General features: G+C 37.4%; 1 protein-coding gene across 2 annotated transcripts in view; it reads right to left on the bottom strand.

The window, feature by feature from the left end:
• Window positions 1–25602, bottom strand: part of GrlHz (Gustatory receptor-like Holozoa) — a 29726-nt gene that overhangs the window by 3405 nt on the left and 719 nt on the right. Inside the window, exons 2-10 of one of the 2 annotated variants that reach the window (XM_053787343.2) lie at window positions 23957–24151; window positions 22246–22354; window positions 16986–17115; window positions 16280–16338; window positions 15212–15354; window positions 7292–7464; window positions 4231–4411; window positions 2717–2863; window positions 2138–2359 (exon numbers count right to left, since the gene is read on the bottom strand). In XM_053787343.2, coding sequence (XP_053643318.2) covers window positions 2138–2359; window positions 2717–2863; window positions 4231–4411; window positions 7292–7464; window positions 15212–15354; window positions 16280–16338; window positions 16986–17115; window positions 22246–22354; window positions 23957–24136 — 1344 coding nt within the window. In that variant the 5' untranslated portion in view covers window positions 24137–24151. Of the gene's footprint in view, window positions 1–2137; window positions 2360–2716; window positions 2864–4230; window positions 4412–7291; window positions 7465–15211; window positions 15355–16279; window positions 16339–16985; window positions 17116–22133; window positions 22355–23956; window positions 24152–25602 lie in introns of those variants that run through there. The other variant, XM_053787344.2, reaches the window with a different exon arrangement.

The following is a 25602-nucleotide window of genomic DNA, read 5'->3' as shown; positions in this document are numbered from 1 at the left end:
GGAGAGCGTATAAATCTGTAGGGGAAGGAAGGCGGGGTAGGGATCGTCCTCAAAAAAGGTTGGAGGGAGGGGGTAAAGGAGGTTTTGTGGGCGAGGGGCTTGGACTTCCAGCAAGCGTGTGTGAGCGTGTCAGATATGAGTGATTGGAGGCGAATGGTTTTTGGAATCTTACGAGCTATTGAAGTGTGAGCAGGGTAATATTTAGTGAAGGGATTTACGGAAATTGGTTAGCCGGACTTGAGTCCTGGAAATGGGACATACAATGCCTGCACTTTCAAGGAGGGGGTTTAGGATATTGACAGTTTGGAGGGACTTGTAAACTGTCGTATCTGAGCGCCTCTGCAAAGACGGTGATTATGTATGAGTGAGGTGAAAATGTTGAATGATGATGAAATTATTTTCTTTTTGGGGATTTTCTTTCTTTTTGGGTCACCTTGCCTCGGTGGGAGACGGCTGACTTCTTGAAAACAAAAAATTAACACATATTACTGTATATCCTAATGTATGGTCTATAAAGAACATTTTTTCATATGTTTAATACCTTTTTTCAACTGGGAACTATTCTTCAGTAAATATTTAAAGCACCTTAACAATTTAAAATCTCATAGGAACACTTGAAACATTAGTCCACAGAATTCAGTCCAATTGTTATTTGAAAAAAAAAAAGCACATTAGATGGGTATGACATTACAAAGAATTTGAGAGTGCTGTATTTGTTTTTTTGCAAATCCAATACAAAAAAAAAAAAATTCAGGCACGACTAAAAATAATTAGGCAACACATTTGTTGAATTCGTATGTAAATATGAACATCTAATTTTTTAAGTTGATTTACAAAATGGGATAAAAAAAAAAGTCTATGTTATAAGGGCGTGAGTTACCATGAAAGAAACCGTAACAGTGTCATACATAACCATTTCATGTCCAGACCCCTGGTCTGAAACTTGTCCACAGTGTTCAGGAATTTTCAAAAAATTTTCTGTTATTTTTTAATGAAATGATAGAGAATTTTTTCTGAAGGTAATAAAACAAAAAGTATGGAATTTGATGGAAAATTGACAATATTATGCTCTTGCAAATTTTGATGTGTTGGTGATATTTAAGCATCAGCGATTTTGCCCAGTTTGAGTCATATTTGGGGCCAATTACATTGTTCCAGTAGACAAAATTCTTTGCTATTTTGCTAATACATGCTAATGGATATTAGCAATTTGGAGGGATATGTTGTGTATGTTTATACGTATATGCTTCTAAACTGTTGTGTTCTGAGCACCTCTGCAAAAACAGTGATTATGTGTGAGTGAGGTGAAAGTGTTGAATGATGATGAAATTATTTTCTTTTTGGGGATTTTCTTTCTTTTTGGGTCACCCTGCCTCGGTGGGAGACGGCCGACTTGTTGAAAAAAAAAAAATGTGTCTTCAATTTTACTGAATGAACACAAGAAACCACCCAATCAAGTACTTCAACTACCAAACAGTAATCAGAAATTGGTAAATTGGCCACACAAATTTCAAAATAGGGCCCAGAATAAACAATGCAGGCATTCCTGGCACTAAAATAACATTTCTCTGTTCATTAGTTACATTCCCAGGCTTTATATACAAATTCCATTTTGATTGCACATTCACACAAAAAATAGAAGATTTACTGCTATGTAATATTGTAATAATTGTATAAATAATATCAGCACATTCGTGAATGCATATTAGGCCCACCAGTTGGAAGTGTATTGGACGAGTGACGTGATCTGTTTACTCTTGAATATCAGCAAAAAATTGAACATTTCTACTAATTTGAGCTCAATTTCAAGCTATTTTTAGTGCTAAAACCAATCAAAATCATCTCTATTTCTGTAATATATATTCCATTCTATCAAATGAGACCAAGAAACCAAGAATACAACAATAAAACAATATGAAAATACACCATGCACTGCATGCTGCAGGACTGTTTTTTATACAGTGTACACTTACCACATAGACCCGTAGTACTATGGCACCAACAGTGACCTCAAACTCATAGTACTACAGCATGGACAATGAATGGATTTAATTAAGATAAAAAGTACATCACTTCAAACAGAATGGCATTAACACAAGTAGGTAAAGAAATGGTAAGAATCTTTAGTTAGTCTCACCTTGTTCAGTGTCTGGTAATTGCTTGAGACTCGTGCAGCCATGCAGAGTGGCATTAAAGTCAGCAGAAGCCATGGTAGAATGTTGGTAATCATGGCTGAGATATGCAGCCACAATTTAGTATTATCTAATATTGTATCCTCTGCAAAAGCAGGTTCTCTGCTTATGTCAGAGCTATTTTCAGAATTTCTCTGCATGCTGTTAACACCAAGAACTTCTGACCCCTGTAATTATTATACGTATAAGTATGTATCAATAACTGCTGTTATTTTACAGGTAAAGAATTCATTAACATTAGTAAAATATTATAATGACCATAAAAAATTAAACTCTATTTACCTGATTTTGTGTGACTTTACAAAAAATGTCAATTCTCAGTCATATTATAAGATAGTTTAGTGATTAAAAATGTGGTTAATTTATAAAATGTGTATTTTTTGCATATCTCTTTTGCTTTTTAACCATAAGATTTTAAATGGAAAGTTATATTTTTAGGAATTAACATGCCAATTTACTAAATGTTTAGATAAATAACATGCACCAAACATATCAATTCAGTATTCTAATACTACATCACTTACTCCTGAGATTTCATAATGTTTAATTGTTGAGAAAAGGCTTGTAGCAGCTGTAATACCTCTGAAAGCAACAAGACAAAGGTACAATCCAACACTTAAGCCAAGTTCTTGGTTCAGGTGGCGCAGAAATCTCGAAGTTTCATCAATTTGCTGAAAAAAAAAAGTGAGAAATTTACTATAAGACCTGATTTATAAAAGTTTGCTTTGGTGTGTTTTATAAGCATATTAATATTTTGTTGATATTTAAGAATGGGTTGTGAAATATCTTCCAGTTTTGTTCCTATGCCTTTTTGCTCAATAATTATTATATGACAGACCACAGCTTCGTTTAACCCGTAAACGGTCCAAACGTATATATACGTTCTCTACCGTAGTGCCCCAACTTTTTTAAGAAAAAAAAAAAATCTTTTTTTTTTAATAGGAAAAAAGAGCATATGGTACCCTGGCATCCCCAATTATTTTAATATGGCACACAGTGAGTGCACACACCCATTCTCTCATGTCTAGGCAACTCTGGCTTATCGTGGCAATGTTGAATGTATGACAAATAAAACGTATATATACGTTTGGGGCACTAGCTGTAAAAATGTATATATACGTTTGGACCGTTTATGGGTTAAGCTTTATTTTTTTATTAACACATTGGCTGTTTCCCACCCAGGCAGGGTGATGTGAGAAAGAAGAAACACTTTCATCATCACTAATTCCATCACACACTCCATCACTGAACAGATTATTCAGACTGCTGCACTGTAAGCAGCACTAATAAAGAAAATACTGTACTTTCAAGTTGCAAGCCAAGAACTTTTCAACTAACTCTACAACCACTTTGTAATTTTTCTGAGCATCTCTTCCTATTTTCAGGCAACACTTCATTAAAATATATTCCTCCTGAATTCTATATATACTAATAATTCAGGATAATATAGAGAAACTCATGCATAAAAAGTGTTAACAATTAAATTTTGAGACTGATTTTATTGTATGGACTCTAAATAATGCTAAAGTGAAGTGCATTATCTGTATGTATGCTGAGTATCCTAGGACAAGACCTCTTAAAGTGTCCTTGCATGCTCTGTTTCTATTACTGTACTGTATAGTTGTTGGAAGAGTGTAGTCATATCTGTGACACATTGAACCTGGTGTACCAAATTTTTTGCACATGATAAAACAGTTAATTAGGCTTCTTTTTGTATGTACGTACTGTAGAAGTTTTGTAATGTTCTGGAGATGTCTGAAATAAATTATGGCTGAATGCCTGATATAATGAAGCAAATTTCTGGTGCACCAGACTCTTATCCTTCAATGCAACACATGGCACAGGATTGATTCCTCTTGTATGCTTACTACTGAGAGCTAGAAATATATACAACATTAGTACTGTTGGTATATGAGAGGGAAAAGGCTTTGTGGGATATTTGTATTTATTGGTGCCACAATCCACAATAAAGATAGTATTGTCAGGAATCAAGGTGATCTGTCTTATTGTATGCAGTGAAAAAAAATATATAAATTACCTTTTTGATACCCATAAGTGAAGTTGTACCCTGATATAATGTCGTTCTGATGATGTCAAGAAGCCTGGAGAGTAAGTGACATTGTGTACAGTACAACAGCACGCCCATCACCACCACGACATCTCCCAACCACAGTGATCCTAATGCACCAGCACACAGGAGTATTGCCTCTGTTTTACTTCTATAATATTTCAGAAAATACCAAGTTATAAATATTTTCCTGATACATATGAAGTGCAGTAAAATAAAGCATGTGAAATGAGTACAATATGAAAAATACTATTCGCTGCAAAATTGAAATGGATTTCTTTAATGTATGCTTAATGACTTTTGAGTCAATACCTGAAACTGTATCAAATCATCCTTTTGTTTTCCAATGGCTTGTCAGGTGCTGCATTATCCACAAAGGTTTATGCTTCCACATGAAGACAATAATAACAAATAATTCTGCAGTTTGCTGACAGGAGGGTGAAGTCACTGTCATAGTACAGTACCTGGAGAATTTTACAAAGGTACCGGAAATTTGTTCCATAATGTTATTCAACTAAAAATTCTGGATGATTACTTTGAAGTGATTCTGAAAAAATCCACTGTTTAGTGTCTGGTCTTGTGGAATAATTTTTTTTAGTTAAAAACATGCAGTGACATGATGACTTGCATTTAATTTACTAGTTTTTAAACAAAATTATTACGTTAAAAAATCAGCGAAACAAACACAAATTCGCTCAAGGGTTCTAGCTCCCATTAATCCAAATAAGTGAGTTTATAGTCCACAGAACAAGTATATCGAAAGAATTTCCTCCATATGTTGTAATCACTTGGCATTTTTTTTTACCACACTGGCCATCTCCAACCAATTCAAATGTATGACTAATAAGCAATAAAAAATTAATTTAAATTTGATTTCATGGTTCGGTGACCTCCTCCTCCTCATGCACAAAAAAGAAACAATTACCAATCATCCGTTCACTAGCTGTCTTGCCAGAATTACATGAATATCACAACTCAAATGACCTTCTGAACTTGGCAATTGTTATTTATTTTTTTAACATACCAGCTGTCTCCCACCAAATAAGGGTGACCCAAAAAAGAAGAAAACAATGAAGTTTACCTTCTTCTTGCATTTAGTACTTTGTACAGGAGAAGGGGTTATCAACCCCTTGCTCCCAGCATTTTAATTACATCTTATGATTATGGAGAGACTCCTTTCCATTATTAATATGCATAAAATAAAATGAAGGAGGGGTGTTAATGTTGCAGTTTAAAAACTGTAGTGTAAAGCACCCTTTTGGCAAGACAGTGATGGAGTGAATGATGGTGAAAGTTTTTCTTTTTCGGGCCACCCTGCCTTGGTGGGAATCGGCCAGTGTGTTAACCCTTTGACTGTTTTGGTTGTATATATACGTCTTACGAGCCAGTGTTTCAGACGTATATATACTTAATAATTCTAGCGGCTTCAAATCAAGCGGAAGAAAGCTGGTAGGCCTACATGTGAGAGAATGGGTCTGTGTGGTCAGTGTGCACCACATAAAAAAAATCCTGCAGCACACAGTGCATAATGAGAAAAAAAAAACTCTGATCGTTTTTTTGGATTAAAACGCCGACTTTGAGGTGTATTTTCGTATAGTATTTATTGATGTATTTGTGTTTTCATGGTCTTAGGTGATAGAATGGAAAACATATTACAGAAATAGAGATGATTTTCATTACTTTGATGATGAAAATGACCTTGAAACTGAGCTCAAAGTAGCGGAAATGTTCGATTTTTACCAATGTTCAAGAGTAAACAAATCACACCACACGTCCAATACACGTCAACTGGGGAGTCTAATATTCTTTCACTAGTGCACTGATATTATTTATACCATTTTTACAATAATGCAGTAGTCTGCATAACAGTAAATTTTGTATTTTTTTGTATGAATAAAAAATCAAAATAGAAAGCAATAATAATATAAGAGGGGCCTAGAGATGTGACTAATGAACAGAGGATATGTTATTTTAGTGCCAAGAATGTCTACCTTGTTTATTCTGGACCCTATTTTGAAATTGGCATCTTTTTTAGTTTGCGTGAAATTGGCCAAATTGCCAATTTCTGACCACAATATTGGGTAGTCCAAATTGGTAAATGGGCGGTTTCTTGTACTCAGCTGATAGATAAAATGGAGTTCTAAAGAAATAGCTATGAGTTTGGTCAACTGGAAAAACGGAATTGGCTGAAAATAGGGCTCAAAGTCGGCGAAATCGCCGATACGCATATGTCGCTGAGACCGCTAACTTTGCAGGAGCATAATTCCATGAGTTTTTGACCAAATTTCGAACTTTTGGTGTCATTACCATCGGGAAAAGATTATCATTTCATAAGAAAAAATAATTTTTTTTTTTCAAAAATTTAGCGACATAGAATGACAGTTTCAGAAAGGGGCCTGAAACAGTCAAAGGGTTAATAATAAAAAACATGAAAGCACACCTATAACAAACAATGAGTACTCTTATAGCAAAAGGTGAATATATTTATAACAAAAGAAAAGTTGAGATGCAAGGACATCCTGAACCTGTATTGTTCATCTCTCATAAAGGAATACAGTACTCATAAATACCAAGATTTATATTATTATCAATACATTCACAAGAGAGCACTAAATGCATAAGTGTCACACATCTGGGAAGTGGTTGAATGGGAGACAATCAATTTCAGTCCAGAAAAGGGAAGAGTAGATCTAATTTCATGGATCAACAGCCCTTTGCTGGCATCCAGATAATCTGAAGGGACTCAAATTTATATTAACCAGAAACTCATTTGGGAAAATGTCATAAAAAAAAAAATTAGAACAAATTTACTACGTACAGTGCATGTATACAGTATACATGCCTGGAGTATACCTGAAGGGTGTTCCAGGGGTCAACACCCACATGGCCTGGTCCATGAAATTTACTTCAAAAATTTTCTTTTTGAACTTCCGAATACCAGCATTATTGTATAAAACTAAAATATAAATCTGAGATGGAAATGTTACTAGCAATAAAGTGGAAACACTTTGTTGGATAACCAAATACTTACTGAGGATGTATGAAGGTGTATGAAATATGTGTTGCAGCAAAAATATGCAGTATCATAGAAGCGAGGGATAAGATCAAACATGTGACCCCCAGCAACAGCCACATCACAAAAATACACCAGAGACGACGCTGCTTCACTAGTTCCCATGGTGAACACGATGCTAACAGATAGACCTGCAACAATGTGTGTGTCTTAGCCCATCTTGGATCATAGTCATAAGTGTTTTTATGTTTTTTTGCACACTGATTGTCTCCCACTGGGGCAGGAGAGTAATCTCCCGCCCCCAAAAATGAGAAAAAACAATCACTGTCACTCTTTCAATCGCTGTTTTGCCAGAAGTGTACTGACATCACAGTTCAGACAGCCCTTCAAAATAAGAATATCCTCACCCTTCCTTCAGAGTGCAGGTATATCAAAAAAATTATATATATTTTTTTTAATAAGTCGGCTGTCTCCCACTGAGGCAGGGTGACCCAAAAAGAGAGAAAATCCCCAAAAAGAAAATACTTTCATCATCATTCAACACTTTCACCTCACTTACATATAACCACTGTTTTTGCAGAGGTGCCCAGAATACCTTAGGTACCAAGTCCTTTTCTGGAGTTACTTCTCTTCTATTTCTTAATGCCACTAGGACCAGCTTGAGAGTCACTGGAGTCCTGTCTCACAAAAAAAGTGTCCAGAGAGCTCTGTTTCTGGCATCTCTCTAAAACTTCCCTAAAATGGGCCAAGACTCTGTCACTGTACAAGTTGCCGATATGGCTTGCAATATCCTTCTCAGGGTGATGTTTCTCCAGAAATCTTTCCATCCTACCCCACATTTCAAAAATCTCCTTAATTTCTGAAGAAGGCACCTTATTCCATCTCTCTTCCTCCTCCTTCCTCCTTCCTCCTTCTCGTTTATCCACACTAATAATAACTTCTCAACCTCTTTGAGTACTGGTGATCTCATTTTTGTCAGCATATTTACACCCTTTGCAACAACAGCTTCCTCGATTTCCTTTTTCTTGGCTGCGATGGAAGATATGGTTGTACGGGATTTGTTATACATCCTAGCCAGTTCGGCCACACGAAGGCCACTTTCATATTGTTCAATGATGTTTTTCTTAAATTCAATCGTATTTCTCACCTTCTTGGCACTAGGAGCTTTCTTTGGAGCCATGGTAGCTTATTTAGCACCTGCAAGCACTAAAATGAATGGAATATTATGAAATATTTCGTATGAACACTTAAGGGACTGTCGCTCACTGGTAAACAATGGCACACTGGCTGGGAAGGGAGGCCGAGGTGGCTCAGAGTCAAGAGTATGCGTCCAGGGCGAACGACGATTAGCGAGTCAACCGACCATTTGTAAGCCAATGGTTGGACTAAAATAACGCAGCGATTTCCGAAAAGGATGACTATCGAGCCCGACTATTATCGAGGGACCACTGTACATATAAAGATCCACAACATATCCCTCCAAACTGCCAATATCCCAAACCCCTCCTTTAAAGTGCAGGTATTGTACTTCCCATTTCCAGGACTCAAGTCCGGCTATATAAAATAACCGGTTTCCCTGAATCCCTTCACTAAATCCCTGCTCACACTCCAACAGCTCGTCAGGTCCCAAATACCATTCGTCTCCATTCACTCCTGTCTAACACGCTCACGCACACTTGCTAGAAGTCCAAGCCCCTCGCCCACAAAACCTCCTTTACCCCCTCCCTCCAACCCTTTCTAATACTTTTATTAACTCCAAACCTTCTCCTAATTTCCACACTCCGAATTTTCTGCATAATATTTACACCACACATTGCCCTTAGACAGGACATCTCCACTGCCTCCAACTGCCTCCTCGCTGCTGCATTTACAACCCAAGCTTCACACCCATATATATGAGTGTTGGTACCACTATACTTTCATACATTCCCTTCTTTGCCTCCATAGATTACGTTCTTTGTCTCCACATATACCTCAATGCACCACTCACCTTTTTTCCCTCATCAATTCTATGATTAACCTCATCCTTCATAAATTCATCCGCTGATACGTCAACTCCCAAATATCTGAAAACATTCACTTCTTCCATACTCCTCCTCCCCAATTTGATATCCAATTTTTCTTTATCTAAATCATTTGATACTCTCATCACCTTACTCTTTTTTTATGTTCGCTTTCAACTTTCTACCTTCATACACATTCCCAAATTCGTCCAGTAACCTCTGCAATTTTTCTTTAGAATCATCCATAAGCACAGTATTGTCAGCAAAAAGTAACTGTGTCACTTCCCATTTTGTATTTGATTTCCCATAATTTAATCCCACCCCTCTCCCAAACACCCTAGCATTTACTTCTTTTACAACCCCATCTATAAATATATTAAACAACCATAATGGTTCTTCACCAATAACACAGAATTTGGAGAAGAAACTATGGACAACATTTTAGTCCATCTTGAGCCATTATTAAGTCATGACTTGATATTGTTACTTTTGTTATTATTATTATTGTTAGAATCAAGTTAAGCACTAAACCTGAAAGGGGCATGACTTGATAATCAAAAAGGACAGACCAAAACATCATCTATTTTCCTTTGCAGACTGTGGGATGATAGTGAACTATTCTACCCAATGTATTGTAATTTTTTTTTCTTTATGAATGAGTTTTATTTCTAGTTATGGTAAATAAAAGTCAGTGTTAAAACTGATAGATATGGTAGCTAAGTCTGTCAGGTTTAATACAATAAATAAAAGGCCTGCAACTCAAGTGAAAGGCATGAATATGAATGCTTGGGTAAAAGAGGTATACACAAGTATAAATGAAGATGCACATAAGGAAAGTAAAGATAAACATGGTATATATCAGGTATGGTAAGCCTCTTCTCATCAAAGAGTTATAACATCCATTACCAAATACCCTAAGGACAATATATACATACATGTATATGATTAGTGATGTGTCAATAATATAAACAGAACAAACATAGAAAATTAATACATTATAACTGTTAAATCATAATGTATGCTGTTATTGCACCCACAAAATTATATTAATGCAATGACATTTTGTACACAATATTTTTATTTTCTTCTTCTGGCCATATCCCCCAGAGGCAGGGTGACCTAAAAAGAAAAATGAAGGTATTTCTTTTTAAATTTTACACAATATACTGTGCTTATTGTGATTTCAGATACATTTATTTTATTTTTATTAACGTAGGTAGTAGGTTGGTAGACAGCAACCACCCAGGGAAGTACTACCGTCCTGCCAGATGACTGTGAAACAAAAACCTGTAACTGTTTTGCATGATGGTAGGATTGCTGGTTTCTTTTTCTGTCTCATAAACACGCTAAGATAACAGGGATATCTTGCTACTCCTACTTACACTTTGGTCACACTTCACAGACACGCACATGCATATATATATATACATACATCTAGGTTTTTCTCCTTTTTCTAAATAGCTCTTGTTCTTTTTTATTTCTTCTATTGTCCATGGGGAAGTGGAAAAGAATCTTTCCTCCGTAAGCCATGCGTGTCGTATGAGGCGACTAAAATGCCGGGAGCAATGGGCTAGTAACCCCTTCTCCTGTATACAATTACTAAAAAAGAGAAGAAGAAAAACTTTATAAAACTGGGTTGCTTAAATGTGCGTGGATGTAGTGCAGATGACAAGAAACAGATGATTGCTGATGTTATGAATGAAAAGAAGTTGGATGTCCTGGCCCTAAGCGAAACAAAGCTGAAGGGGGTAGGAGAGTTTCAGTGGGGGGAAATAAATGGGATTAAATCTGGAGTATCTGAGAGAGTTAGAGCAAAGGAAGGGGTAGCAGTAATGTTAAATGATCAGTTATGGAAGGAGAAAAGAGAATATGAATGTGTAAATTCAAGAATTATGTGGATTAAAGTAAAGGTTGGATGCGAGAAGTGGGTCATAATAAGCGTGTATGCACCTGGAGAAGAGAGGAATGCAGAGGAGAGAGAGAGATTTTGGGAGATGTTAAGTGAATGTATAGGAGCCTTTGAACCAAGTGAGAGAGTAATTGTGGTAGGGGACTTGAATGCTAAAGTAGGAGAAACTTTTAGAGAGGGTGTGGTAGGTAAGTTTGGGGTGCCAGGTGTAAATGATAATGGGAGCCCTTTGATTGAACTTTGTATAGAAAGGGGTTTAGTTATAGGTAATACATATTTTAAGAAAAAGAGGATAAATAAGTATACACGATATGATGTAGGGCGAAATGACAGTAGTTTGTTGGATTATGTATTGGTAGATAAAAGACTGTTGAGTAGACTTCAGGATGTACATGTTTATAGAGGGGCCACAGATATATCAGATCACTTTCTAGTTGTAGCTACACTGAGAGTAAAAGGTAGATGGGATACAAGGAGAACAGAAGCATCAGGGAAGAGAGAGGTGAAGGTTTATAAACTAAAAGAGGAGGCAGTTAGGGTAAGATATAAACAGCTATTGGAGGATAGATGGGCTAATGAGAGCATAGGCAATGGGGTCGAAGAGGTATGGGGTAGGTTTAAAAATGTAGTGTTAGAGTGTTCAGCAGAAGTTTGTGGTTACAGGAAAGTGGGTGCAGGAGGGAAGAGGAGCGATTGGTGGAATGATGATGTAAAGAGAGTAGTAAGGGAGAAAAAGTTAGCATATGAGAAGTTTTTACAAAGTAGAAGTGATGCAAGGAGGGAAGAGTATATGGAGAAAAAGAGAGAAGTTAAGAGAGTGGTGAAGCAATGTAAAAAGAGAGCAAATGAGAGAGTGGGTGAGATGTTATCAACAAATTTCGTTGAAAATAAGAAAAAGTTTTGGAGTGAGATTAACAAGTTAAGAAAGCCTAGAGAACAAATGGATTTGTCAGTTAAAAATAGGAGAGGAGAGTTATTAAATGGAGAGTTAGAGGTATTGGGAAGATGGAAGGAATATTTTGAGGAATTGTTAAATGTTGATGAAGATAGGGAAGCTGTGATTTCGTGTATAGGGCAAGGAGGAATAACATCTTGTAGGAGTGAGGAAGAGCCAGTTGTGAGTGTGGGGGAAGTTCGTGAGGCAGTAGGTAAAATGAAAGGGGGTAAGGCAGCCGGGATTGATGGGATAAAGATAGAAATGTTAAAAGCAGGTGGGGATATAGTTTTGGAGTGGTTGGTGCAATTATTTAATAAATGTATGGAAGAGGGTAAGGTACCTAGGGATTGGCAGAGAGCATGCATAGTTCCTTTGTATAAAGGCAAAGGGGATAAAAGAGAGTGCAAAAATTATAGGGGGATAAGTCTGTTGAGTGTACCTGGTAAAGTGTATGGTAGAGTTATAATTGAAAGAATTAAGAGTAAGACGGAGAATAGGATAGCAGATGAACAAGGAGGCTTTAGGAAAGGTAGGGGGTGTGTGGACCAGGTGTTTACAGTGAAACATATAAGTGAACAGTATTTAGATAAGGCTAAAGAGGTCTTTGTGGCATTTATGGATTTGGAAAAGGCGTATGACAGGGTGGATAGGGGGGCAATGTGGCAGATGTTGCAAGTGTATGGTGTAGGAGGTAGGTTACTGAAAGCAGTGAAGAGTTTTTACGAGGATAGTGAGGCTCAAGTTAGAGTATGTAGGAAAGAAGGAAATTTTTTCCCAGTAAAAGTAGGCCTTAGACAAGGATGTGTGATGTCACCGTGGTTGTTTAATATATTTATAGATGGGGTTGTAAGAGAAGTAAATGCGAGGGTCTTGGCAAGAGGCGTGGAGTTAAAAGATAAAGAATCACACACAAAGTGGGAGTTGTCACAGCTGCTCTTTGCTGATGACACTGTGCTCTTGGGAGATTCTGAAGAGAAGTTGCAGAGATTGGTGGATGAATTTGGTAGGGTGTGCAAAAGAAGAAAATTAAAGGTGAATACAGGAAAGAGTAAGGTTATGAGGATAACAAAAAGATTAGGTGATGAAAGATTGAATATCAGATTGGAGGGAGAGAGTATGGAGGAGGTGAACGTATTCAGATATTTGGGAGTGGACGTGTCAGCGGATGGGTCTATGAAAGATGAGGTGAATCATAGAATTGATGAGGGAAAAAGAGTGAGTGGTGCACTTAGGAGTCTGTGGAGACAAAGAACTTTGTCCTTGGAGGCAAAGAGGGGAATGTATGAGAGTATAGTTTTACCAACGCTCTTATATGGGTGTGAAGCGTGGGTGATGAATGTTGCAGCGAGGAGAAGGCTGGAGGCAGTGGAGATGTCATGTCTGAGGGCAATGTGTGGTGTGAATATAATGCAGAGAATTCGTAGTTTGGAAGTTAGGAGGAGGTGCGGGATTACCAAAACTGTTGTCCAGAGGGCTGAGGAAGGGTTGTTGAGGTGGTTCGGACATGTAGAGAGAATGGAGCGAAACAGAATGACTTCAAGAGTGTATCAGTCTGTAGTGGAAGGAAGGCGGGGTAGGGGTCGGCCTAGGAAGGGTTGGAGGGAGGGGGTAAAGGAGGTTTTGTGTGCGAGGGGCTTGGACTTCCAGCAGGCATGCGTGAGCGTGTTTGATAGGAGTGAATGGAGACAAATGGTTTTTAATACTTGACGTGCTGTTGGAGTGTGAGCAAAGTAACATTTATGAAGGGATTCAGGGAAACCGGCAGGCCGGACTTGAGTCCTGGAGATGGGAAGTACAGTGCCTGCACTCTGAAGGAGGGGTGTTAATGTTGCAGTTTAAAAACTGTAGTGTAAAGCACCCTTCTGGCAAGACAGTGATGGAGTGAATGATGGTGAAAGTTTTTCTTTTTCGGGCCACCCTGCCTTGGTGGGAATCGGCCGGTGTGATAATAAAAAAAAAAAATAATAACACACTGGCTGATTCCCACCAAGGCAGGGTGGCCCGAAAAAAGAAAAACTTTCACCATCATTCACTCCATAACTGTCTTGCCAGAAGGGTGCTTTACACTACAGTTTTTAAACTGCAACATTAACACCCCTCCTTCAGAGTGCAGGCACTGTACTTCCCATCTCCAGGACTCAAGTCCGACCTGCCGGTTTCCCTGAATCCCTTCATAAATGTTACTTTGCTCACACTCCAACAGCACGTCAAGTATTAAAAACCATTTGTCTCCATTCACTCCTATCAAACACGCTCACACATGCCTGCTGGAAGTCCAAGCCCCTCACACACAAAACCTCCTTTACCCCCTCCCTCCAACCTTTCCTAGGCTGACCCCTACCCCGCCTTCCTTCCACTACACACTGATACACTCTTGAAGTCATTCTGTTTCGCTCCATTCTCTCTACATGTCCGAACCACCTCAACAACCCTTCCTCAGCCCTCTGGACAACAGTTTTGGAAATCCCGCACCTCCTCCTAACTTCCAAACTACGAATTTTCTGCATTATATTCACACCACACATTGCCCTCAGACATGACATCTCCACTGCCTCCAGCCTTCTCCTTGCTGCAACATTCGTCACCCATGCTTCACACCCATATAAGAGCGTTGGTAAAACTATACTCTCATACATTCCCCTCTTTGCCTCCAAGGACAAAGTTCTTTGTCTCCACAGACTCCTAAGTGTGCCGCTCACCCTTTTCCCCTCATCAATTCTATGATTCACCTCATCTTTCGTAGACCCATCCGCTGACACGTCCACTCCCAAATATCTGAATACATTCACCTCCTCCATACTCTCTCCCTCCAATCTGATATCATATATCTGAGTGACCCTGCAAAGACAGTGATTATGTATGAGTGATGGTGAAAGTGTCAAATGATAATGAAAGTTTTTTCTTTCTTTTGGGGTTTTTCTTTCTTTTTGGAAACCCTGCCTTGGTGGGAAACAGCCAATGTGTTAAAAAAAGAATATTTTTACTGTATATAAAAAATCACAGATTCACCTATGTACAGGACTGGTAATATGGAAGAAGCAAGCTAGAAATAGAAAAAATCAAAATCAGATGTTTAAATCTCAACATACCCTTTCTAATAATGTTTGCAGATGTTCTGATTCACCTAGTCTCAGGATAATACATGTTACTAAATATGCCAGATAAAACATCATGCTGGGAATGATGTATACAAAGACCAAGCTCCCAGAGCACCAGTGACTGTCTCCGTCATCTGAAAAGGGAAACATAATTATCAATCCTGCTCCATACAATCAATAATTAAAAACAAGTATCAGATTAATTACAACTAATAACTCTGCCTTGGTGGGAGACGGCCAACTTGTTGAAAAAAAAAAAAAGAAGAAAAAACTCTAGAATTATCAGCAGTGAGAATAAAAAATCTTTATACCATGGCTAGAAAAATTTGCCAAAAATCTGAACTTAGGAGAGGAGTTTCATGACAACTTTTCAGTTTATCCTGGACCATTATCAAATCAATGGTTCAGGATGGATTGAACTGTCACCCTAAGATTCCTCTCCTAAGTACGAGTTTTTGGTGACTTCTCAGCACTGATGTATACTGGTAATATGTAAGTCTATAGATTCAACACTGTCATTTTATTCCTTAAATACATATCTCTCCTGAATTAATAAGAATTAATACACTTCATAATGTATGGCTAACTACTTTTGCCATCTTGAAGCATCAATTCATAATACACATCAGAGCATTATTATACACATCACAGCATTATTAAAAGCAACAATGTCCTTTCATTATGGTAACACCTGCCATCAATGATCACTTCACTCCCTTCATACTTTTCATAATTGAATTTCTGAGTTTTAAAACAACTGAAAAGTAATAAATCTTCTTTCAACAAACCAGCCATATCCCACTGAAGCAGGGTGGCCCAAAAAGAAAAACAAAAGTTTCTCTTTTTAACTTTAGTAATGTATACAGGAGAAGGGATTACTAACCCCTTGCTCCCGGCATTTTAGTCGCCTCTTACAACACGCATGGCTTATGGAGGGAGAATTCTGTTCCACTTCCCCATGGAGAAAAAGTAATAAATATTATTCACAAATAAATGTCATGCATCAAGTACACAAAACTGATAAACTATTAAAGAGAGGAAAATAAATAATTAGCTTACCATAGGAAGTCAAATTTTCAGAAATCAGTAACACTTCATTTCCTACTCCCTGATCTCTTCTGGAAAAAAAATAAGGATAAGAGAAAACTGAGCTCTACATCATTCTTTAAATATACTAAACTTTTACTCTGTATTCATATACTAAATATGTGGTTTAATAAATGCATTAAAAGTGACTTGTAAAAAACCTCGTCCAACTATTATTGAACTGAATATCTACGTATTGGGAGCAAGGGGCTAGTAACCCCTTCTCCTGAATAAATTACTAAATTTAAAAAAGAAAAACTTGCATTTTTTTTTTTTTAACTTTTGTTTTTCTCTTAAGGTCACCCTGCCTTGGTGGGTTATGGCCAGTTTGTTGAAAAAAAGAAAAATCTAGACATTGTTATAAAAGTACAGTACTTGTGAATGACTATTTGAAAAAAATAAAAAAAATGCAGTACAAGTTTAAGCTGGGACAAAGGAGGAGGGAGTAAGAGAGTCAAAGAGAGAGAGAGAGAATGAAAGATTTACATGAAGTGAACTGAATTCTTCAAAGGACGCTAAATAGTAAAGCAATCTATAAAAGTGCGTAATGTAGTACTACACAGGCATTACTTCAAGATGTGTAAGCAATTTTTATGAGTCAATTGAGCAAGATTAAATATCACACTTTTTTAATACGCTTAGATATTTGTCAAAAAACTAAAGGGCCAAGCAAATTTACTTAAGACAGATGTTGTACTGCAGAACAGGTCCTATGCAGAGGCCAAGGAAGAAGAAGATAAAATATGCAAAATTGAAGACCTTCATACATGAACACTGGTCAGCGCTGTCTTTAATCCATGAACGATATCCTGCAACATTCAACAGAATAATTAGAATTTCATATCAAAGAATATCCTTGAACATTTAAACTAATATTCTGCATACTGGTTAAGTAAAACCACCTAAAAAAATAAAAATCCATCCCTTCTTATTAAAAATATGCCTAGTTAAATGATGAAATAGATAGATATTCACTGAAGCTCCTCAGTACAGCATTACACAAATCTGTACTTATCATTGATAACCTTGTACAGTACACATGGGCCACAGACCTTTAGGGACAATCATGAGATTTGCATAGTAACCTGTAGCTCATAATCAAAGGGACTTAGATCTAATTCCCAGGAAGGACAAGGCATATGAGCAAGTCTCCTTAACCCTTAAACTGTCCAAACATAGATCTACGTTCACGTGCGTAGTGCTCCGACCTTGATTTTCTCCATTTGCAAGCATGCAAAAAAAAAAAAAACGTAGATCTACATTTGGAGCCCCCCCCGCACGTGGACGTAGATCTACGTTTGGACAGTTTAAGGATTAAACTAGTTGCATGAATGCAGAAAAACTGATGAAGTAGCTTAATTCCCAGGAATGAGAGGAAAATAACAGAAGAGGATGAGAAAGAACCTGAAGATAAACAGTTAGCACTGAAGGAGTTATGAGAGCAATTCCATGTTACTGGTAAAGTTGCAGACTCTGACAAGTCTAGAAGCACTGTTCCAAACCAGGGTCAGGAGCAGCAGGCAAGTGCCTTATGGTCAGCTCTATAAAGTGCCACAGGGGTAAAACAGATCAGAGATTTATTACATAAAATATAAGAACTCAATACAACCATGGAAATAAATGGTATAAAATACCGACACAATGGAAATATAAACACATATGCAGTATAATTTCAGTATAATTTGCAGCAGCGAGGAGACGGTTGGAGGCAGCGGAGATGTCCTGTTTAAGGGCAATGTGTGGTGTAAATATTATGCAGAAAATTCGGAGTGTGGAAATTAGGAGAAGGTGTGGAGTTAATAAAAGTATTAGTCAGAGGGCAGAAGAGGGGTTGTTGAGGTGGTTTGGTCATTTAGAGAGAATGGATCACAGTAGAATGACATGGAAAGCATATAAATCTATAGGGGAAGGAAGGCGGGGTAGGGGTCGTCCTCGAAAGGGTTGGAGAGAGGGGGTAAAGGAGGTTTTGTGGGTAAGGGGCTTGGACTTCCAGCAAGCGTGCGTGAGCGTGTTAGATAGGAGTGAATGGAGACGAATGGTACTTGGGACCTGACGATCTGTTGGAGTGTGAGCAGGGTAATATTTAGTGAAGGGATTCAGGGAAACCGGTTATTTTCATATAGTCGGACTTGAGTCCTGGAAATGGGAAGTACAATGCCTGCACTTTAAAGGAGGGGTTTGGGATATTGGCAGTTTGGAGGGATATGTTGTGTATCTTTATATGTTTATGCTTCTAGACTGTTGTATTCTGAGCACCTCTGCAAAAACAGTGATAATGTGCGAGTGTGGTGAAAGTGTTGAATGATGATGAAAGTATTTTCTTTTTGGGGATTTTCTTTCTTTTTTGGGTCACCCTGCCTCGGTGGGAGACGGCCGACTTGTTGAAAAAAAAAAAAAAAAAAAAAAAAAAAATGCAGTATAATGTGATCCTTTATTGACAACGCTTCGCCCACACAGTGGGCTTTTTCAAGCCACAAACAGATCTACCTGGGATGGAAGGTACGCGAGTATTTATAGTCAGGTTCAGAATGCTGTGGTCAGGTGGAGAATGCTGCATCTGATGATCTACCGAGTGGGGTTATAGTCTAAAATCTTCCACCCCAGGTAGATCTGTTGGTGACTTGAAAAAACCCACTGTGTAGGCGAAACATTGTCAATAAAGGATCACATTATACTGCATTTTTTTTTTTTCAACAACTCGGCCGTCTCCCACCGAGGCAGGGTGACCCAAAAAAGAAAGAAAATCCCCAAAAAGAAAATACTTTCATCATCATTCAACACTTTCACCACACTCGCACATTATCACTGTTTTTGCAGAGGTGCTCAGAATACAATAGTTTAGAAGCATACACATATAAAGATACACAACATATCCCTCCAAACTGCCAATATCCCAAACCCCTCCTTTAAAGTGCAGGCATTGTACTTCCCATTTCCAGGACTCAAGTCCGACTATATGAAAATAACCGGTTTCCCTGAATCCCTTCTCTAAATATTACCCTGCTCACACTCCAACAGATTGTCAGGTCCCAAGTACCATTCGTCTCCATTCACTCCTATCTAACACGCTCACGCACGCTTGCTGGAAGTCCAAGCCCCTTGCCCACAAAACCTCCTTTACCCCCTCTCTCCAACCCTTTCGAGGACAACCCCTACCCCGCCTTCCTTTCCCTATAGATTTATATACTTTCCATGTCATTCTACTTTGATCCATTCTCTCTAAATGACCAAACCACCTCAACAACCCCTCTTCTGCCCTCTGACTAATACTTTTATTAACTCCACACCTTTTCCTAATTTGCACACTCCGAATTTTCTGCATAATATTTACACCACACATTGCCCTTAAACAGGACATCTCCACTGCCTCCAACCGTCTCCTCGCTGCTGCATTTACCACCCAAGCTTCACACCCATATAAGAGTGTTGGTACTACTATACTTTCATACATTCCCTTCTTTGCCTCCATAGATAACGTTTTTTGACTCCACATATACCTCAACGCACCACTCACCTTTTTTCCCTCATCAATTCTATGATTAACCTCATCCTTCATAAATCCATCCGCCGACACGTCAACTCCCAAGTATCTGAAAACATTCACTTCTTCCATACTCCTCCTCCCCAATTTGATATCCAATTTTTCTTTATCTAAATCATTTGACACCCTCATCACCTTACTCTTTTCTATGTTCACTTTCAACTTTCTACCTCTACACACATTCCCAAACTCATCCGCTAACCTTTGCAATTTTTTCTTTAGACTCTCCCATAAGCACAGTATCATCAGCAAAAAGTAACTGTGTCAATTCCCATTTTGAATTTGATTCCCCAAAATTTAATCCCACCCCTCTCCCGAACACCCTAGCATTTACTTCCTTTACAACCCCATCTATAAATATATTAAACAACCATGGTGACATTACACATCCCTGTCTAAGACCTACTTTTACCGGGAAGTAGTCTCCCTCTCTTCTACACACCCTAACCTGAGCCTCACTATCCTCATAAAAACTCTTAACAGCATTTAGTAACTTACCACCTATTCCATATACTTGCAACATCTGCCACATTGCTCCTCTATCCACTCTATCATATGCCTTTTCTAAATCCATAAATGCAATAAAAACTTCCCAACCTTTATCTAAATACTGTTCACATATATGCTTCAATGTAAACACTTGATCTACACATCCCCTACCGACTCTGAAACCTCCTTGTTCATCCGCAATCCTACATTCTGTCTTACCTCTAATTCTTTCAATTATAATCCTACCATACACTTTTCCTGGTATACTCAGTAAGCTTATTCCTCTATAATTTTTACAGTCTCTTTCCCTTTATATAAAGGGACTATACATGCTCTCCGCCAATCCCTAGGTACCTTCCCCTCTTTCATACATTTATTAAACAAAAGTACCAACCACTCCAACACTATATCCCCCCCTGCTTTTAACATTTCTGTCATGATCCCATCAGTTCCAGCTGCTTTACCCCCTTTCATTTTACGTAATGCCTCACGTACCTCCCCCACACTTACATTCTGCTCTTCTTCACTCCTAAAAGATGGTATACCTCCCTGACCAGTGCATGAAATTACTGCCTCTGTTTCTTCCTAAACATTTAAAAGTTCCTCAAAATATTCTCGCCATCTACCTAATACCTCCATCTCCCCATCTACTAACTCCCCTACTCTGTTTTTAACTGGCAAATCCATACTTTCCCTAGGCTTTCTTAACTTGTTTAACTCACTCCAAAATTTTTTCTTATTTTCATTAAAATTTCTTGACAGTGCCTCTCCCACTCTATCATCTGCTCTCCTTTTGCACTCTCTCACCACTCTCTTTACCTTTCTTTTACTCTCCATATACTCTGCTCTTCTACTTCTGCACCTCTCATAAGCTACTCTCTTTTATCACACCCTTTACTTCATCATTCCACCAATCACTCTCCATATACTCTGCTCTTCTTATAATACTTCTGCTTTGTAAAAACCTCTCATAAGCCTCTTACTTGTTGTTGCCACCTTCCTCTTTTCCCATCTACCTCTTACTCTAACTGTAGCTACAACTAAATAATGATCCGATATATCAGTTGCCCCTCTATAAACATATACATCCTGGAGCCTACCCATCAACCTTTTATCCACCAATACATAATCTAACAAACTACTTTCATTACTTGCTACATCATATCTTGTATATTTATTTATCCTCTTTTTCATAAAATATGTATTACTTATTACCAAATCTCTTTCTACACATATGTGTTTATATTTCAATACAACCATCTACTACTAGCAACTCTGAATCAATACAAGAATCAAAATCATTCACCTAAGCCCAGTAGGGCAACTTCAACCATCTCCACACTCTTCCATGTTGATAATCATAACTAGAATGTAAGGTAAGATAAATTGCAGTGCTTTTTAAAACCCTGAACAATATTAAGAAAAGTGTTTTGTTAATTTAGAGGTGTTAGGAATAAAACCCTATTTTCCCTATATTATCTTCATTTCACGAAATGTTATTTTTCATAACATGGTAATTTTCAGGAACATAACCCACGCTTGATGAAAAAGTAACTGACCTCTTAACTCAGTGGTAGAAAATTATGGGCTAGTTTTCTAACTTCTGATGCCGCTGTTCACCTAGCAGCAAACAGATACTCGCCTGTTGTAGGTGGCATCCTAGAAGACCGAAGGACCCAATGGATTTATATCTTTGCTGTGACATTAACTAAATCATCTGAACTTTTGTACTGATGAAAAAATATAAGTGACCTTTATTCAGATTCCAATCTACCCTATCTGAATCATCCTTCATACCTTTATCAATGTTTCTCATACCCTTTTCTGACTCTTGTGCCTTTCCTTTTCAGGCTTCTTTCTCCTCATGCTAATTTCCTGTTTTCAGATTTGTAAGGACATTTTGTCATACCTAAGAGGGTACAGACAGCATCACGAGGTTTCAGTATTCTTCGTCTACAGAAGTGTAGTGTGGCATCTGTATTATATGATTCTCCATCACATTCTGTAATCAATACTGCCTGAAAGAAAAAAATTTCTGTTGACAAAATACAGTAATATGCAGTATATAGGCAGACTATAAAATGCAATATCTAATACATATAAACTATCTTAAAAATTAAAGAGTTACACTGTACTAAACAAACTTCGATTTACAGGAAAAATTAAAAACAGAATTAATAAGTTGATGTAAAGGCAACTACTAGTATGATATAAAAACAGCTGCAATAAAGATTCTAAGAACAGTTACTAAATATCTAAACATACGAAACATTCAGAACAGAAGAGAAAATATTTGAGCATTAGAGTACTGGAATAATGTGATAATTCAAGTGTTAATGAAAACTTATTTAAGAGGACAATGGTCTACATATATATATAGCTTCACTGAGGAATCTTTACTCTTCTTATAGTTTGATAGCTTTATTGTGTACCCCATACTCATCCTACTGGCAGTAGTCTAAAGATTACAGACATTCGTTAAAAAAATGGACCCCAAAATAATGAACAATTTACAAGTTTATGATCAGGTCACACTCACAACAAGTTGTTAATACAGACATGAATTCAGTCACAAAAACATTACAGTGAAGTTTATATGAAGTTTTAAATTATTTATACTATTTTAACCCTTAAACTGTCCAAACGTAGATCTACGTTTGCATGCGTAGCGCTCCAACCTTGATTTTCTCCATGAGAAACAATGTGAAAAAAAATGTACATCTACGTTCGGAGTGCTACACGTGCAAACGTAAATCTACATTTGGACAGTTTAAGGGTTAACAAGGTATGGTTGAATTTAGACAAGCTTAAATTGTTATGAGTTATTTACAACAGACAAAGTTAGGGTATTTTTTCCAGAATATGAATGAGTTGTCTCTGAATTCAAGATTTTTTTTTTGGGGGGACATTCCAGCACATGATGATGCAGGGTGTAATTATAGTTCATCTGGCAAAGTTTGCATTTAACTATTTCTACGTCAGTTGGTGGTGCATACTCCATAAGTATATACAGTGGACCCCCGGTTTACGATATTTTTTCATTCCAGAAGTATGTTCAGGTGCCAGTACTGACCGAATTTGTTCCCATAAGGAATATTGTGAATTAGATTAGTCCATTTCAGACCCCCAAACATACACGTACAAACGCACTTACATAAATACACTTACATAATTGGTCGCATTGGGAGGTGATCGTAAAGCGGGGGTCCACTGTACTTACTACCTAGCCAAAGCCAGGCTGTAGTGAATTTCAAGAGTGCAGATTTTGTTGGATGCACACAGACATGTGGCTCCTCCTGCATGACAGAATGATGATAGATGGGCCTACTGTCAACCTCCCTCAGTCTCAAATTAGTGAAGTTCAATTGAAGTTCTTTTTGAACTATTGTCCTCAAACTTCTAGTCAATAACCCAAGGTTGTAATGACCTCCCTCCCTGAAGGCATATACCTTTGCCAATTTATCAGGTCTATCATGCATCTGAAGGCCACTGTATGATGATATCCACATTATGTGCACTCAGAATCCACAGTCCACACCATTCTTTTGTATACAAAAGAGAGTTTATTTAATTATAAAAGTGATTAAAGAAAGATATTGAAAAACATGAAAAGTTGATACCTCCTGAGAAAAGAATCCATCTCCACTAGTATCCAGTGAATTCACAGTTGGTAATTCACTTGCAGCTGCCGAATGTGGGACACGAACCTCCAGAAAATAGTTTTCTGAGTTTAGATCTTCATCATTGCCCTCTGCATTATTTTCTCTTGTCCTCACAGCTCTATCACTATTAGTTATCATTATTTCTGTAGTTATCTGCAAAAAAAATAATTTATTTTGTTCTGGAACTATTGAACATTACTTCATCAGCAAATAAGGATTTGAGCCTTAACCCGTAAACGGTCCAAGCAGATCTACGTTCACATGCATAGTGCTCCAAAAGTAGATCTATGTTTTTTTTTAAATATTTTCAAATATAACAAAAAAAAAGTAGATCAAAGTTTTTTTACACGTTTTCAAATGTAAAAAAAAAGAAAAGAAAAGGAGCTACTTTTTTTTACATACTATCAAATGTTGAAAAAACGTACATATACCTTTGGACCGTTTACGGGTTAATTATGCTAAACAATAAGGATGAAAACCACACTTTAGTTTGAATAATATACGTATACTACTTCATTCTTGGACATTTTGAGCTGAATTAAAAAATCTCTTTATTTGTTGTATTTTAATTCTGGATGGAAAGGATATTTCATCTGTGTATTTCAACTACAGCCTTAATTTTATAAAGATAATTAAAACATGAAATAAAAAACTTTATAGTATAGCAAGAATATTCATATAAGGAACAAGCTATAAATAAATCGCAATGAAATAGTTTCAATTACTCTATGTGATTATTATATAGCAGTTATGTAAAATAATAAATCCAAGAGTCATTCATCACTACATGACCAAAGTATTTCTGGCATTCAAAGTAGCTAAAAGGGGAAATGTAGAAGGTGAATTGGCAAAAGGATGGTGCACTATATCGGTTTCAATTAAAAAGTCAGAGGGAATCTGCATTAAATGTTGGGCTTTCAGAAAGTAGGACAGAGAGTAAGCATGTCAGGATACTGATGAGGTTGAGAATAATAATAATAATAATCTTTATTTCTACAAGTACATGATACAACTTATATAGACCTAGCTGACATCACTGACATTCTATACAGAAAGCCCCTTGTTATGCAGAGCATTTCAGGTAAATTAGGTTTTGTTCCCAGGATGCAACCCACACCAGTCAGCTAACACCCAAGTACCAATTTATTACTATGTGAACAGGGATCGAACCACAGACCTCAGTGTGTGAGATGAGTGCGCTACCAACCAAGCTATGAGACACCTTAGAGGAAGTTGAAAATGCTCTCCGATGAAAAGAACAATGTATCAAAAAATGATAGACTATTAGTTTCACCTGTCAATTTTCCCCAGAGGCCCTGGGCACTCCTATGTGAGAACAGTTGCATGTCTCAGGTGAACGAAGCGCATTTATGAGAGTACTACATATTTCCCACAATTGACAGCAACAGAGGGAGGATGGCTAGACAACCAATTTTGGCTTAATTAAAAACAACACACTGGTCACCAATTCAGACCAACAATGTTGCCAGCAAAAGCACAAGTTAAATGTTAGTGTAGAAAAATTATCAGAAAAGGGAACCCACTTGTGGAAGATTGCAACTTTGACCACATCTTGTAGGTCGGTGACAGAGCGTTCAGTTCAC

Source organism: Cherax quadricarinatus, chromosome 14 (genome assembly GCF_038502225.1).
Source record: "Cherax quadricarinatus isolate ZL_2023a chromosome 14, ASM3850222v1, whole genome shotgun sequence".
NCBI lineage: Eukaryota > Metazoa > Arthropoda > Malacostraca > Decapoda > Parastacidae > Cherax > Cherax quadricarinatus.
Note: the sequence above shows the minus strand (reverse complement) of the source record. Positions and strands in the feature narration are given on the sequence as shown.